At 32.0% G+C, this 16,673-nt stretch overlaps 2 protein-coding genes and 1 pseudogene across 2 annotated transcripts; all 3 read left to right on the top strand.

Annotated features, from left to right (window-relative positions):
* The first annotated feature begins 1,473 nt into the window (after nt 1-1,473).
* On the top strand, nt 1,474-2,823 carry LOC130642203 (thyroxine 5-deiodinase-like; annotated as a pseudogene).
* A 10,145-nt stretch (nt 2,824-12,968) lies between these two features.
* Nucleotides 12,969-14,925, top strand: LOC130641090 (uncharacterized). The gene is made up of 2 exons (XM_057447747.1): nt 12,969-13,659; nt 13,788-14,925. The coding sequence occupies exon 1, from the start codon at nt 13,168-13,170 to the stop codon at nt 13,537-13,539; it is 372 nt and encodes a 123-aa protein (XP_057303730.1). The 5' UTR covers nt 12,969-13,167; the 3' UTR covers nt 13,540-13,659; nt 13,788-14,925.
* Nucleotides 13,549-15,231, top strand: LOC130642204 (type I iodothyronine deiodinase-like). Its single transcript, XM_057449289.1, has 4 exons — nt 13,549-13,659; nt 13,788-14,017; nt 14,944-15,049; nt 15,202-15,231. Exons 1-4 carry the CDS (start codon nt 13,549-13,551, stop codon nt 15,229-15,231), a joined length of 477 nt encoding a protein of 158 aa, XP_057305272.1.
* The last annotated feature ends 1,442 nt before the right edge of the window (nt 15,232-16,673 follow it).

Consider the following 16,673-nt stretch of genomic DNA (forward strand, 5'->3'; position numbering starts at 1 on the left):
AACTTGTGGTCTGTCGAAAGAAATTGCCATACTATAATTAATAACAGGAGGAAAAAAATTAGTTGCACGCGATCAACTGCGCATGTGTTTATCTGTGAGTTTGGCTTTAGTTGTAAAAATTCAAGAGATGTGTTGTTTCTAACAAAGGTGTCTTCTTGTGAATTCAATTCAATTATATACAATGCATTCGAAAAAAGAATTGAAAAATTGAAAGGGGGTAGGGGACAGGGAGTGGTTGTGTTTGGCCACCCAACTGCGTAAAACATCATAGATTTAACTAAATACGATTTTGTTTAAAGAATTATTGGAATAAATGCTTAATTTCACATATCGTTCCCGCAAGCAACCTTTTACGACCTCTTCATATTAGACCCATGCCCTTTGAACTTGTCAAATTCACAAATAGAATCAGGATTTTGAGAGCTGGGGTTATTTTTGTTTAAATGCGAAAGCACAAGTGCTAATTTTTGATGATGTCAGCATGGCCTATTTTTTCTATTTCCTGGACATTGATGGGTTTCGTTTTTTACTCGTCCTTCATATCTATCTAAGTAAAACTTTACAGCTCTTTGGCTGCGCAGTATTTTTCAGGCGATTCTATATGGCAATTTCGAGACTTAGGTAGGTCATTGTTATTTCCTAAAAATTTATGAGCCGGATCGAAAGAAATTGTTTACAACTTTTTGAGTTCTTTACAAATTCCAACTCATCATTTGACGTGGTAAACATGAGAAACCGCCGGGATAATTGTAAACTGTGTTATTGTAGCTACTGCTTTGTTGTCAATAAAAATAATATATTGAACTTTAGGCAGACATTCATATTCTTCTGAGTATGTATACATTGCCTTAAACATCAGTTGAAGAAAAGAATGTATCATAACTGCCATTGATAATATTTTTTAACACCCTTCCTTTCCTAAAAAATGTGTAATGTTATTATTGACTGGCAAATAACAGAAAAACAAAAAGGCCAACAATTGTGGGCAATTCCATGCGTCAAAAAATTGCACTTGAAAGGTAGAAAGAACTGGCCATTAGACTCGGTTACGTAGTTACAAAAAGTTCACAATAACTGCTCTTAATTTCTTACGATCTCAGTATCTACGAATGTTATAGCTAGGCTATTAACAGGCAAAGCACATACAATTAATTGTAAACCGTTGCTTTTAATGATGTTGTTAATATTGTTCTTGTGACTGGTAAATAAATTGAAAATAACTGAATAGAAACCGTAATGAACAAAATAAATAGAAAAAAGAAAAGAGTAGCTTGTTTAATTACGAAAAAGAGAGACAAAGTTTCATGCACTCTGAAGTTTAAATAAAGCCTTAGTTTTTTTTTTGTCCAAAAATCGCGTGACTTTTTCGTTGTATGTCTACATATTGATGCGCAATATTTACTTACAACTAAGTAATTAAAAATGGAAATATTATATCTTGTAAAACCGCATGGAAATTTATTTTTAATTGACCTGCTGAAGAAAATTATATAAAGAATTTTACGAAACAACTGTTTTTTGAATTGGATTTGTTTGAAGTACGCATTGCGTGAGAAAAAGTACTCACGGTACAACCACATTATGGCTACGAAGAAAGAAATAGTTTTGAAACCGATGGTTAAATTTGGAGTTGGTGTGGTGTTCGGAGTTGGTAAAGTTGCTGTGCTCATACCTTTCACAAGAAAGAAGATATACAGAGCAATGAGGACAGCAGCTAGAACAGATAAAGATGATGACTTCAAAGACACGTTGTTTACAAAACCAATGTACAAAACCCTTGTAAAACAAATATTGATGGACATCTCAAAACCATTGCAAATCAAATCAGTTATTCCCAATTTACCTCTTTACCAGATGGAACAAAAACTATCTGCACCAGCAACATGGAAAACATATTTACATAATATTCAACGAAAAGGTGTTCCATTGGTCATCTCTTTTGGTAGCTGTAGCTGACCCCCATTTATGGCGGAATTGAAGCAATTTCTTGATCTTTGTAACAAATTTAAAGGGGTTGTTGATTTCGCCATAATATATGTCGAAGAGGCACATCCTGCAAATGGCTGGATTGTAAAGGTAAATTTTTTACTAGAACTCAAATTTTCAATCCTTTTTGTCTTCTCTCTTTTCTTAACTGCGGCAGATAAAAAGTTGTTTTCTTTTCTTTTCAGCATCAACGATTATTACCAGCTCAAAACAACATTTCTGATAGAATTAATGCAGCAGGTGAGTTACAGAGTATGTGTCCCAACATTCCTATGTACGTAGATCCATTCGATAACAAGATCTGTAAAGCTTTTTCTGCATATCCAGAACGGTTATACATAATACAAGACAATGTTATAAGATACCAAGGTAAAATGGGACCGTTTGGATATTCAGTTGATGAAGTTGAAACATGGTTGACAAATTTTTATAACTGAATTACACAACCAAGCTGTCAATTTCCTAGTTTAAATGCCGGGTTTGATTTGAAATGTGTTTAAGGATTTTTTATGTGATTTACGGAAGCTGCAGAGCAAAAAAATATCTATATTTATTTAGCGATGGTAGCTGCATAAGGAAATATATTCCTCTTCTTTTTTGAGGATTGAATCCAACCATATATACCTATATACGAATGTGTAAATAATAACTGAATTTTATATTACCTGATGTTTTTTCCTTATTTTTACGGTAGCTATATTTAGAAAGACTTTGTGAATATTTGTTGGTCAAATGATTTTATAATTGTTTAAATAAATATGATTTAATTTGGTCTTTCGTAAATAGAAAGTAAAAATATGAATATGTTTTTCTTTCTTGTAAGTCATATAGTATTGCACACATTCCACCCTTATAACTATCAATCACTCAAAACAGTCTTTTTCAATTCTTTCTTTATCAGTTATCCATTCCCTGTATTAGGATTTTTAAAAAGATCACCACCCGTAAATATAATTATTGCATGGTCGAATATGAATTGTATTGTTCTAACAAGCCTACTTCGATATCCATTTCCATCCCACAAAATACACAGCAGAAATAAACATATTACGTGAAAACGAGGTTGGTTTGAAGACAATTATAATTTTCTAGCCAAGTGATGCAGATAAAGTTTGTTTACTGAAATCAACTTGGCATTTAATTGATACCCATTGGGCTTATTAAAGTTCCTGGTTTACCTTCTTTTTGGTGTTCAGCTACCTAAGTTGATTGATTTTGATTTTAGCTATAATAGCATTGATTACTACTGGCTAGTTGGAACTTTAAGCAATGCTGTTGATATATACACTTTATTCTTTGTTGTTAGACATCTTTCTTCTGCAAAAAATAACATTATGACTTATGATCCTGTTGAGTCGGTGGTATTGGTCTAAATATTGGTCTTCATTATGTCATATATACAACAAAAGTTAAACAACTTTTGTAAAAAAATTTTTTACAGGGTGCTCTTCTTAGACAGAATGTTTTGCATTATACTTCTTGAGTTTCCGAATTTATGCATTCTACTGTAAGAGGGAGATAGAATAAAATAATAATAGATAGGCATTCTTTGGGAATACTCCTTTAAAAGCTAAAATAATCGTAGATAAATGGACCAGTTACGGTTTGTTTCAAGCCACACGTTATTCCAATGCAATAACATATTTAGCCAGTTATAATGGACAGAACTTTCTAACATATGTTTAATACTCGATTGATTCACTACAAGAACTTGACATGGTGTCCTAAGAAAGTTAAGAAAGTTTTAAACACATACAGACACCTATACAACTAATAAATGACTTTGTTTTATTTTTATGAGGATTACCCAAATAAAATTTAAACTAACCTCGTGTTGACGCATTGTTTTGATTTTTTGCCACCACGGCTAATCGTGAAAAGACTGTATAAAATAAATAAACGAGAATCGTGAAAGTGAGTTGCTTATAATTAGCAGCACTTAAACATTGTTTAAATTTCAAATACACTAGAAAAAAAACCCGTTGAGACTAATATGAATTTTAAAGTGGTTTTTAATTTTTTTGTACTTATCATTGCACAATAACAACTTAGATCTAACCAAGGATGGATTTTATGCTTGTTGTAGTTTCCTGAGCATTGGAAATCAGATAAAAATTTTAAAAAAAGTACCACAATTTCTTTTAAAAACAAATAAAGATTTCGCTCTCAGCAGGTTTAATAACCTGCATTTCTCGCCAGTGACGTTTCAATTAATTGCTTACAAGATTATAATTCTATTTTTACAGTTTATTTGTCTTTTACTGATAAAATGTTTATCAATATACTATTTGCTATCTTCTTGACCATTTTAACTATGCAACGAAAGTTATTCAAGATAAATTTGTTGCTATTCGAAGTCCTAAAGTTTTCTCTTTCTGAGTCAACGATGGATAAGTGGTTGCATGTATGTGTGTCGGGCTGTACAGTATTTTACTTCTTATTTTTTTTTATTTCGTTAGCACAAATTGATAACAAATTTGAGCTTTATTAAAAACCATTAAAACATTACAGAAGATAACAAAGAGAGCAAACTGTGGCAGTTTAAGTAACTTATAATACTTGACAATGATTTTTCATCATTTTTTTTTTTGGAATTATTATAAACCCCTTAAAATAATTGCTCTTACTCTAGTTTCTTCTTTAGCTGAAGACTTGTTAAATAATTGCGAGTTATTCTTAAAACGACGCTCTTTATAGGGTGCAAAATAACTGGTCAACTATCCTTATTAAATGACAAAATTATTTAAGATGAGGATATCACTGACGTTAAACTGCGGGTATTCCTGCTAGTACGTTTATCAAATTTTCAACATAGACCGCAAAGAAGAAAAGAGGAAAACAATTTCTCGATTTTTTTCTAGGGTGGTCACAACAGATTTTGTGGGAGTTTCTAGGGTTGTCGTAAAAAAATTTAAGGGGGTCAGAGGTTTAATTTATTTCATAATTTTAATGTAGTGGTCATTTATTAACCAATGGCATTATCCTTTGAAATGTTTGGAATAAAATAGTGTCAAAATGCCGTGGACTGTAAAAAAAATAAATATCAAAACATCGTTTCTTTTGCTCACTGTGACGGAATGTTAAACGTCACATACTTACTTCATTGGTTTTTGCAAGCAACATATCAACACACAAAAAGAATAAGCATTAAAAGAATAAGCAGTGAAGATGCCTAGAGCATGTTTTAATATCACTGAAATTCTTTACTTGTTTGCTTGCCATTTAATCTCTGTGTCCTATCTCGTGACAGTATCAAGTCTGCAGTCACGGAAATCTGTCACGAACAGCATGAAAACATGTTGTAAACATGTACTATATTTAACACAGTTCAATAATGGAATAATTTGTTTATTAAGCTGCGATGTAGCGCAATAATGTTTCGAATGTATGGAAGCAGCAACAAACAAACAAACAAACAAACACAAACAAACAAACAAACAAACAGACAAACAAATAAACACAAAAACAAACAAACAAACAAACCAATAAGCAAACAAATAATCATCTCTTTTTCCCCGTTTAAACCTGTTTTGTATAGAGGTCATATAATGTTACCAGTAAATTCAGTTTTTGGTATCTTCTAAAATACTAGTGCAATTGTTATAAAAGTTTGTGACCATTATATTCTCATAATTGATACCTTTTCTAAAAATGAGATTTCAAGTATTCATGACGTTACAAGTTATTAGTAAACAATGAAAATTCCGAGTGAATGATGATGTTCTTAAAACATCACTCCAATAGTAAGGCCATGTCTACCAGACAACTAAAGCATACACTGTTAACAAGAATAACAATTCAGGTACTTATGTCACTTTCGCATTTTTTTTATTTATTTGTTATTTTCCTTTAAAGTGCTGCTTATTGTAGGTTAAAACATTTGTTGCTGTTTTTTCATAGCAAAATTAGGATTCCTTTTCTTTTTGTGGAATTAAATAAATTGATACCAAACAGTTCCTGCTCTGCACGTTCGTAGGAACCTAAATTGTAAACACAACGCTCGAAATATTTTCCCAGGGAGCAAGTTTGCCTGTACATAGTAGGGAATGTGACAGAGTTAAATCATGCTTTTATGTTTGGATTCTGCAGGTTTTCTTAATTGCGTGAGTTCATTAGGACTGTGTTGTCAAATCAACTAGCTACTTGGTATGTTATCAAAAAACGACTGGATTATTTTCTATCATCAAATTGATTGGCTTGATGTTCCCAAAGATATCGTCCTTTTGCTATAAACCATGGAATAACAGTATCTCCTGTGCCCAACATCAATACATTTGATAGACGCATTGTAGTTTTTAATAAAAGCGAAAAGACAAATCGTGGCAATAATTGTGTGCTTATGTTAGTATTATTGATGATGTCATTAGAGATTTGAATTTTGTTCAAAATACCATGGTTTGCTTAAAATATAATTGCATTAATTCTGGAACGAATTTCTACATTTTGTTTTTCCAGCGCACTTTAAATGTAGTGTTGTCAGTTCATTTGAAGTAATCTACTGACCGTTAACCGGCTTATGTGGCAGGCAAGCGACTTAGAGCAATGCTGCACGTATATCTGGCGGTAATGTTACATAGTTACAATGGGAGGGGAAAAAAGTCAATCATTAGGATGAAATCCTAATTTACTTAATCACTGAATCCCTAAAATTTGCCGGATAATCAAATTTTTAACAATCTTTGGGTTAAAAGCGAAAAAAAATGGGAAATCGAAATAAAACTATACAGAATGATTCTGTTTCATGAGATAAAGCTATGTTGTAAGTTTCAAATTCTAATGATAATCCCAGTGAAAGTAATAAGATTTTTCTGATTATAGGGATTTCATGGAAATTTAAGGGGTATTTTCAAGTAATAGCCAATATCTAAGGTTGTGGCAGGTAAAAGACCTAACAATTTGGCAGGTGTCTAATAGATAGTAGTGAAAAGTAAGTGAGTATTATAGCTATGCCTCACGGCAAAAGAAAGAGTTATTGGTAAAACAACAGGCAGGTATATTTGGGATTACCAGTAATAATTGACACTGAAAAATATATTCTTTCATTCTATTGGTTCTGTTAGCATGTAATATGATTCTTTTGGATATTGCAGGGTATATGCACTTGTGGAAAAACAATTGCAGAGAACACGATGCTATAAAAACACGTACGCAATCACCCGAGTCATCAATCTAAACAGTCATCACTATCCAAGCAAGTAGAATCAGTGTAACTGTTAGATCGACAGAATCATTGTCGAAATTAAAATGTAAAGCATTGTTTAACACAAGGAGAAGAACAGTAATGAAATTATTGAGGTCATTTCTTTATTGTAGGATTAAGTTTATGTCTGTAAAAAAATAGCGAGCGTTCAATGACAGAGAAAGATTCATGCGTTAACTAATTAGTTTTTTTTAATCCGCTGTAATACACTGGACATTATCGGATAGCATGAGACAAAAGCGGAGGTTTTTATTTCAAGAACAACATGTCGTGATATTTAGTTACGTCTAATGATTGCGTGCAATTAGGCATTCTTGTGCTAAATATGATATAATTAATCATAAAAAGGCGCTGTTTATTTATGCTTTCTTTTAATTAATCTTGAATTAATGACCATGTTATTGCAGGTTTATCGGCTTAGTAATGACTTATTACCAATGATTGCAAAAATTGATGCCGTTATGAACAACATTATAGGAAGACGTCATTCCATGAGAATATGCTGTAACAAACGTCAAGTGTTGGTTTGAAAGTTGACATGTAGATGTTACGGGGTTGTTATAAATGTAGGAATTATGCATAGTTTTATTAACCGGCTATCATGTAAAAGAACAATAATCCTAACTCTAACACATAATAGCCGGGAAATACCATAATCCGCAATTGATCACATACATTTTTATAGTTAGCTTATTCTTAAACTTTTAAAAATAATTAACCCCCGTCTTCCACCTGTCCCTTCTATCAGAAATATTTGAATCTATATCTTTTTGTTTGACAATTGCATAAGATGCGACCCCTTCTTTCTATAACTGTAAATACCTCTCATTCAAGTTGGGATTCTTAACCCTGTATTTAAAAAGCTTTTAAGCTCTATTGCTACAGCAGAAACAGGGTATAGCATAAAAAAAATATTTTTCTGAGAACACTTGTTTTCTCCGCTTATCATTATTAGTTGAAATGGTTCCTATGTTAATACCTTGTATAATAAGGTATTATAAATCATCAAGTTTTAGACCTAGAGCAGCGTTTTAGGGGTTATAAAAAGAAAAGTGATTGTCTATTCGTAGGATGTTTCAATGGAGGAATAACCATATATGATTCTATGTTATTTTTTTTGTTTTCTGTTTTTTATTTTATGCAAAAAAAGGATTGACGGAATGAATATATAGATGAATAAATATTTTTATCTCATGGAATGTTTTAAGCATGCCATCACAGCACCGCCTAGACAACAAAATATTTTGTTATAATTTTATATTTTTAATCATGTAGTTATCGGTAAGGTCAAAACATGTTAATTAAAGGATAAATATCTCAATCAATAACAGCTAAGGACGAGCACGAATTTTTGTCACGCAAGCTTGAAGAGAGATTTGAATTTCCTTTTCCTTGTCAGTATACATCAACAGTGAATATGAAACTTTTGAGTTTAGTTTCTTCTTAATTGTACTTTTATTTTTAAGGTAACATTCCAATCACTTGCTCACTTCTTAAGGTCGCAATAACGTATTAATTCTTACTAGTCGTTAGCACGTGGAAAATATACTTCTCCTCAGTTTATTAGCCGTCGCGCAGGTAAACCATGCCACACATCCAGGTGGAGCGCTTATGTGCAGGCATACACTGTGTGGCGCATCCCATAAAGCATTTATAGGAATGCAGCATCTCCGGCGTAATTATTTTTTAAACTGGAATACAACCTATTCTCATACCATCGTAGGAGAAGGTGTTGGTCAGTATTTTGTTTTTTTCGCGGAAAATGTGCAAAAAATAATCGTGACACCAGGACTGAGTAACTTGTACATGTACTTCCTGTTGCACATCCACGAGTAGAGTGCTTAGATTTGTCTGCATATAGGCGTGATACTCCATTCAAAATAGCTTTATCGCAAATTCGGTTTAAATAAAAACACACGAAACAGCCTGCCTCCTTTCAACTAAAACAATCACTCAGCAAATATATTTTGCGAAATAATTTTTTGAAAAAAACATAAAACCAGTCCTTATAAAATAAATTGTGTGTAAAAAGTAAACCCTAAGTATCAAAGGTTAATCGAGACTGGTGTATTATCATTAAATCAATAAAATACATTAAAAGGTGTAGCTATGTAATTGCATTTTAAAAAAGATAATTTGAAAATTTTGGTGCAAAAAACTGTATTACTATTAATACTACTATTAATTTTTAGCCAGAGGTAGTTCAGTCACTGTAAATAACTAAAACTCTAGTTGCAGTTGAGTATAACTCAATTTGGTAAAGATAATACAAAACTAAATGATGTTGGTTAGATTACTAAGCTCTTATACCAAGCTGAGTACAAACCTTGGAATAGCAATAAGTTATGCTAGCTAACTGGCTGTGATGCCCTCTAAAAAAATAAAAAAAATAAATACAAAGCTTTTAACATACAAAAAAGTTTAAAAAAAGGATCTACAAACCTCCTTCCAAATGGCCAACGCTATGTTAGATCGTCCACGAGGAATGCTGCCATCGCAAGAGCTTCACGTATGACTCCTTTAAGAAACGAATCAAAAGGGTACGCGTGTTCATATGCACAATGGCGTTGTTTCTAATTCTGCGGGGTTTTATTGAAATAGAATACTTGTTTTTCAATGATTTCACTGCAAGATTAAAGAAGCCATCGTTGCTTTGAGACCATATTGCCTACAAAAAACAGACAAAATACGGCTATTTTTAACATAGATTTGAATTTCTACAAAAAGTCTCTTTTCCGTGTAATTCTCAAAACAAAATTATTGATTTAAATTCGATTTGTCATTATAATTTCGAATATAATGAAATTTAGATGTTCTTACCTGCCATAAAATGTTGCACAGAATCATTTGATTGCATCATCTTAATCAGCATTTTGCACAAGTGGTTTAACCTTTACTCTAAATACGTGATTAAATATTTTCTCCCAATAACATCCTTCCTTGAATAAACCATCACCCTTAAATTCATTTCCAAGAAATAACGCATAACCTTTGAATAAATGCCCATTGAAGAGAGTTGTGATGGGTATTTTTTTGCTAATTGTGATCCCAGGAAATGTTCAAGATTTATTTTTACTCTGAATTGTCACTAAACCGTGTAAGCCTCCGGACAGTTGAGAAATGGGTAAATCATTTTTCTGACTCTTTCTTATCTGTTTAGCTAAGGCTTTTTATTAGAATCGTTTACATTTTTTTAATCATAATTTTTGTTACATACTTCCGGAACAAAATCACTGTTCATAAAATGTCACAACATTTCTGGACTACTGGTTTCATTTTTAGCGTCCTTATCAGTTGAGCAAAATAAACTATTTAATTCTCAGCATAGCACATATACGTCATAGACGGTCGCTACGCCAAGATAAATATAATAACGAAAGAAGCATAAATATAGAATTGAAACTTTACTAAAGGACAGATTACACGAGGTGAACCAGCCTAGTTTTTCCGAATCTCGGTTTCGCAGGCCGGAAATTTCTCAAGTGATCTCTGAAGCCCGGAGCGAATTTTTCATTTTTATGCATTATTAAAGCCTTGCAGGTGAGGAATATGTTTTCTAAATACTAGCCGGTTTTGTTGTTGTGCTGTAAAATAGAAAGACCAAGGCCAAAATTTCAGACCGAATTCAAGCATTTTGAGGAAGGGCGATGAAAATTTGCGAATAAAAGAACGGATGTTGACCGAATATCGAATAAATATGTATAATTTTTTAGCAAGTGTTACCAAGTGTGTCTTCAAGGTCTGTGCATATGCTAAGACAATTTCAGACCGAATGAAACGCCAAACGTTGATTAAGATTGACCTGCCAAATTTTCATATTTCACGATACGATATAAGTAGGATTAATGCCTGGCAATATAGACCACTAGTCAATTCAATGTGTCTCTTTAAACGAAGTCATATGTCGTTCTTAAATACTTACACACGTGCTATCAAAGCTTTGGCAATATTAGTTTTCACCGGAAACTCAATATTTCATCCCACAAAAAAATGACCGCAAACTGTTTTTGGCTGGGTTTGATTGAAATAAACACAATGCTTAACATATTTGGCACATGTGCTGACATTTGTTACGTAAAAAAATATATATGGTTATTATCTTAGCACTTGATATTATAGAAGTTGTTTTTATCATTGTCCATTTCAAGTAGAGAAAAGCAACTTAGCTGGAAATTTTTTTAGGAGGAGTGTTGTACACGTTTTATGCAATAAACGAGATAAATTTTATCCATGATAAAACCATAAATTAGATTGTTTTTTGTTAGAATATATCAAACATTCGTGAATTCTTTACCTTAATTTTCCGAAAAAGTTAACCTAGAAAAGCCTTGAACATGTTACCAAACCACCGGAGGAGTTCAAATGGAGTTAAAAATTACTTGGCCATATCCTTAATTAAATTGGTTTTTTTTCGGTCTATTATACTTCTGGACGAGAAAAATCATAGTTATTATTCTTTCTATGTGAACAGGAAATCGTGCTTTAATCAGCCCATCCCTGCTAATAATTTGATATTGCACAGCATGCATATCTATACAAAGATGGTAAGTCGGAATAGACATTATTCTTAACATTTCTTTGTGAGACTTGCCACATGCTATCCATTACCATGCGTTGTCATTAATTGTTATAGCAATAAAATCAGCTAGATAATCTCACATGTATGTCGCACGCGATTGAAAAAACTGTACTTGAGTCAAGTGAAACTGTTCTGTAACGTTACTCAGTTCTGCCTAACATTGCCATTCAACGGACAACCATTGCTCTTTGGTACTAAAGATGGAAAGATCAGGATTTTAAAAGGACACGGGGGTTGTTTGGTAAATTATGATACACATTCCGGCTTCAGTGAATGAACAGGAAAGAAAAACAGAAAGGGAAGTATAGAAAAACTCTAAGTAATAAATAAATGAAATAGCGTCATTAATTTTTTTACATCATTTAAAAAAGTCTTTTGTTACCGGACAGACTAAACATTTTGCATTATACTCGTGTATATGATTTATTTTGACGTCAAAGAATTTTATTAAACTTTTATATCAGTTTTATACGAAAATAGAAGTTATTTACAAAGTTAAGAACATCCAGTCTGGATTAAAATTTGATAGAACTATAGCATCCTTATTATAAGGCCGTTGTGTAATAATATGCTAGAAGTTCGTATTGTTGACATGTACATATTTCTATTCTTCCTAAAAGCAATCAAAATACTGCCTCATTTAGTAGATATATATTCCTCTGTGTGTTCTGATTGGCTTATAGCATGCCACGTGTTAATATAAATCAATTTCATTAGTTAAGAGTATGTTTTGGGAATTGCCCGATTGTTATTGTAAAAAGACAACAACATAGAAATAAGAAAAAATAAGGGGCTTTAATGTTCATTCGGGTAAAAAACTTGTTTTTATTGTCAATGTTTTTGTCACTGCTGTTTTAATAAATTTTGTAAAAAGTAATAAAAAATATCTTACCATTTGATTTCAATTTAGTAAAAAACCATAGTTGTAAATTTGAAAGCTATAACAATCCCGAGTTGAGCATCATACAATCAATCCTTAGTGACTCTTAAATTAGGGATCAAAATATTATTTACTGAAAACTTTTTTACCGAGAAAAATACATTAAAATAACATTAAACTAAAAATATAATTTCCTACTTAAATCCTTTCTTTCTTGCACTAATTGTTTTTAATGCTACCCTATGTATTTTGCAGAACATGCAAACTTTCTCTTGTGCAACCATCGCGTGACTGTGCGGTGGTATGTCTACATATTAATGCATATTATCTGATTACCAGTGGGTAATTATAAAGAGAAATATTAAAATTGTCTTTAAAAAGCGCATTAAAATGCATTTGTTTTCTAAAAAATTAATTTTACATTGACCTATTTACGCACGGCTATAAAAGCACTGCATTGCATGGTGGTGTCTAAAACAGGGAAAGGTTGAGAACAAGCAGTACATATAACCTACCTTCATCATGATGACAAAAAAAGAAATCGTTTTGAAACCATTAGTTAAAGTTGGAGTTGGTGTGGTGTTTGGGGTTGGTAAAGTTGCGGTGCTCATTCCTATCACAAGAAAGAAGATATACAAAGTTATGAGGACAGCAGCTAAAACAGATAGAGATGATGACTTCAAAGACACGTTGTTTACAAAACCAATGTACAAAACTCTTGTAAAACAAATATTGATGGACATCTCAAAACCATTGCAAATCAAATCAGTTATTCCAAATTTACCGCTCTACAAGATGGATCAAGATCTACCTACAACAACACGGAAAACATATTTACATAATATTCAACGAAAAGGTGTTCCATTGGTTATCTCCTTTGGCAGCTGCAGCTGACCTCCATTCATGGCGGAGTTGAAGCAATTTCTTGATCTTTGTGAAAAATTTCAAGGGATTGTTGATTTCGCCATAATATACGTCGAAGAAGCACATCCGGCCAACGGATGGATTGTCAAGGTAATTATTTTATTTTTTTAGTTTATTTTACATTTAATTTTTCTATATTTTTTTATGTGGCTTTAAAATATATTGTCAGGTCATCTCATTAAAAACACTTTATTATACCTCTAAATTCTTTTTTTTAGCATCAACGACTATTACCAGCTCAAAACAACATTTCTGATAGAATTGATGCTGCAAGTGAGTTACAGAGTATGTGTCCTAAAATTCCCATGTACGTAGATCCATTCGATAACAAGATCTGTAAAGCCTTTGCTGCATATCCAGAACGATTATACGTACTACAAGACAATGCTGTAAGATACCAAGGTAAAATGGGACCGTTTGGATATTCAGTTAATGAAGTTGAAACTTGGTTGGTGAAGAATACTTAGCTAACTTTTGTTATATGCTAATTAAAATTGAGGCTCTTAGAGTTTTATTTCAAATTACTTCATAAACAGTCCACTTTGCTTGTGCTTTTATGAAATTATCTGATTATTTTTATGTCCTCTGTTCTTCAGAAAATACCTCAGATTCTTTGAAATCTGTTTAGTGATTCCTCTAACAAATTAATGAGTGTAAATATTAACATTAATATATATTGTATAAAATTTAACTATAGGAATATTATTATTTTTTTTTCGAAAAGATTTTGTGATTATTTGTTTGTAAAGCGATTCTTTAGTTGTTAAAACAAATATGATGTAGTTTGATCTTTCGTAAATATAAAGTAAAAAAAAATCGTATTGCTTTGTTGTTCTTGGAATAGGTTTCGCTTAAATTTTCAAATATTATTTTAGTTTGTACGTTTTCATTTATTCATTCACTTATTCATTCATTCAACACTAAACATTTAATTTCGGCAAAGTACTGTTTTATACGCAGTTAACGGTATTTATGGCGGGGTTAGGAGTTTTTGTCTAATTGGCATCTTATCTGACGTCAGCAAATGTTATTGCTAGGTGTCATCTTAGTCATGTATGATTTTTAATTACTCATGTAACTGACATCATTCGTACCAAGTTTTACGACTAAGTTTAATAAAAAAAAGTTATGAAGGTAGGCCATTTTTACCTGGGTACAACACTCGACTTCCATACTTACTCTGGCATGAATACGGCTACAAATCATCTTCGTCATAAATATTACTTTCCATCCTCGCACATTCAGATAACATTGTGTAATAACCGGGCCACTCAGAAGGTCAATGTACAAGAAATTATACTTACTTTTTTGAAAGAATATAGACAACTTGTTATTAAGTTCTGCCTTTTTAATTATTTTTCAGTTTTTTTGTAGCAAAACATATACAGTTTGCAAAATAATACATAAAAGATCAAAAGTTTGTTGTGATAAGAAGGAACTGTATTATTATATAGATGCTATACTAAATAGAGTTAAAAAGGTAATTATTGTAGGTAGCCGTTGCTTTAATTGGCTGCAATAATTTGGTATGTTTCTGTGCAGAATTTGGAAGAAAATAGGTAGCTAACTATATAATAAAGGTTTTCTTTTACAAGAAAGCTTAATTTCAAAGCAAGGTAATTTTTTATGTAGAATAAAATTATGGATATTGATTATTTGTAAAGTTTCCGTTCGTTTCAGTTATATTCCTTTTGCCATAAGCTGGGCTTTTTAAAAGATCTGTGCTTTAAATTACAATACTGTGCTAACTTGTATTGTAACTCCTTGGTTAAAACTTTAAATTCGATGTCATCAGATTTCTCAAGATAACAGTAAAACAAACTGATGTTTATATGGGAGAGTAAGAAATGTCAGAGAATTTATCTTTCTTATTATCTACATGCTACCTCCTACATGCTAAGACTTGGAAATAAAAATTAATAAAGTACCTGCAGCTTAGGGATGATTTAGGGTAATGACTTTAAAGAATATGTTAAAAAGTCTAAAGGAAGAATTGATTTATTTTTCATTATAATTTTTAAACTGCACTAAACAAAGGATTTGGTGTAACTGGTGCTGTAAAATGCGCCTAATAAACTCCATGCGACAACGGGTTGAAGAGACGATTTACGCCCAGCCTGACGATATTATAATAACTCCCTGCTAAATTGCACAATTTTAGATATACCAAAAAAATTGTTGGGGACAAAATTATTGCGACATGACAATAGTTTGATGATTTTGTGGCATGTGATTTCTTTAGTTCGGTAATATCTTTGATTTCTTTTCCTTTTGAATAACAATGTCTCTCAGGATTTTTAGGAGTGGAGTTTTACCGTACACACGAGTTTCATAGTCCATGAAACTTCAATAATCTAACTTAGATAATCTAGACTTAACATTGAAATTAGTTCCAGTGATTTACTATTTTTTACATTTTTCGACATCAATTATTACATTTTGGCATGTCTTCAATAATTTTTCGATTCACAAAGGTAGATTGAATTTGGCAACATAAATTATTGGGATATTGAAAACCGCAATAACTTATGTCTGGAATAATTTATACCACAATAGCGTATGCCCGCAAAAATTTATGTCCTTAAGATAACTGAAACTACACCTCAAGCTTTAAAGCTTTCCAGAATCGGTATAGTATATTCGCATAATTATGATCTGATTTCCCCCCTTTGTTGCCAAGCCCTTACGTACCAATTTGGTTGTAAATAGGGCTAAATGTTGCCCAAAATGTTAGGTTTCAAGATTGGTACAATATTTGTATAATTGCTTGGTATTTAGTTACACTAATGTGACAAACTAAAATGGTGTATCCATTTATACTACGAAGTCTCTCCTAACTCTCCTAAAGCTAAAACATTAAAGAAACCAAGATGCAAGTTTTAACTGAGCAACCCCGGCTATCGCCAGCACGAATAGGTTTAATTGGAATCCAAGTAAAAATTGGTATTTTGGGCAAATTTCCTACCTCTGTTGAAGTCACAGCAAAGGTGCTGACATTACCAAGTGATTTTCATTACCTCTTGTGTCTCATCTGTACAAAATCTGTACAAAAATTGACTTAATTTAGAGACATTTATCCTTTAAAAACACCGGACAAATTACTA

Source organism: Hydractinia symbiolongicarpus, chromosome 4 (assembly GCF_029227915.1).
Source record: "Hydractinia symbiolongicarpus strain clone_291-10 chromosome 4, HSymV2.1, whole genome shotgun sequence".
Classification (NCBI taxonomy): Eukaryota; Metazoa; Cnidaria; class Hydrozoa; order Anthoathecata; family Hydractiniidae; genus Hydractinia; species Hydractinia symbiolongicarpus.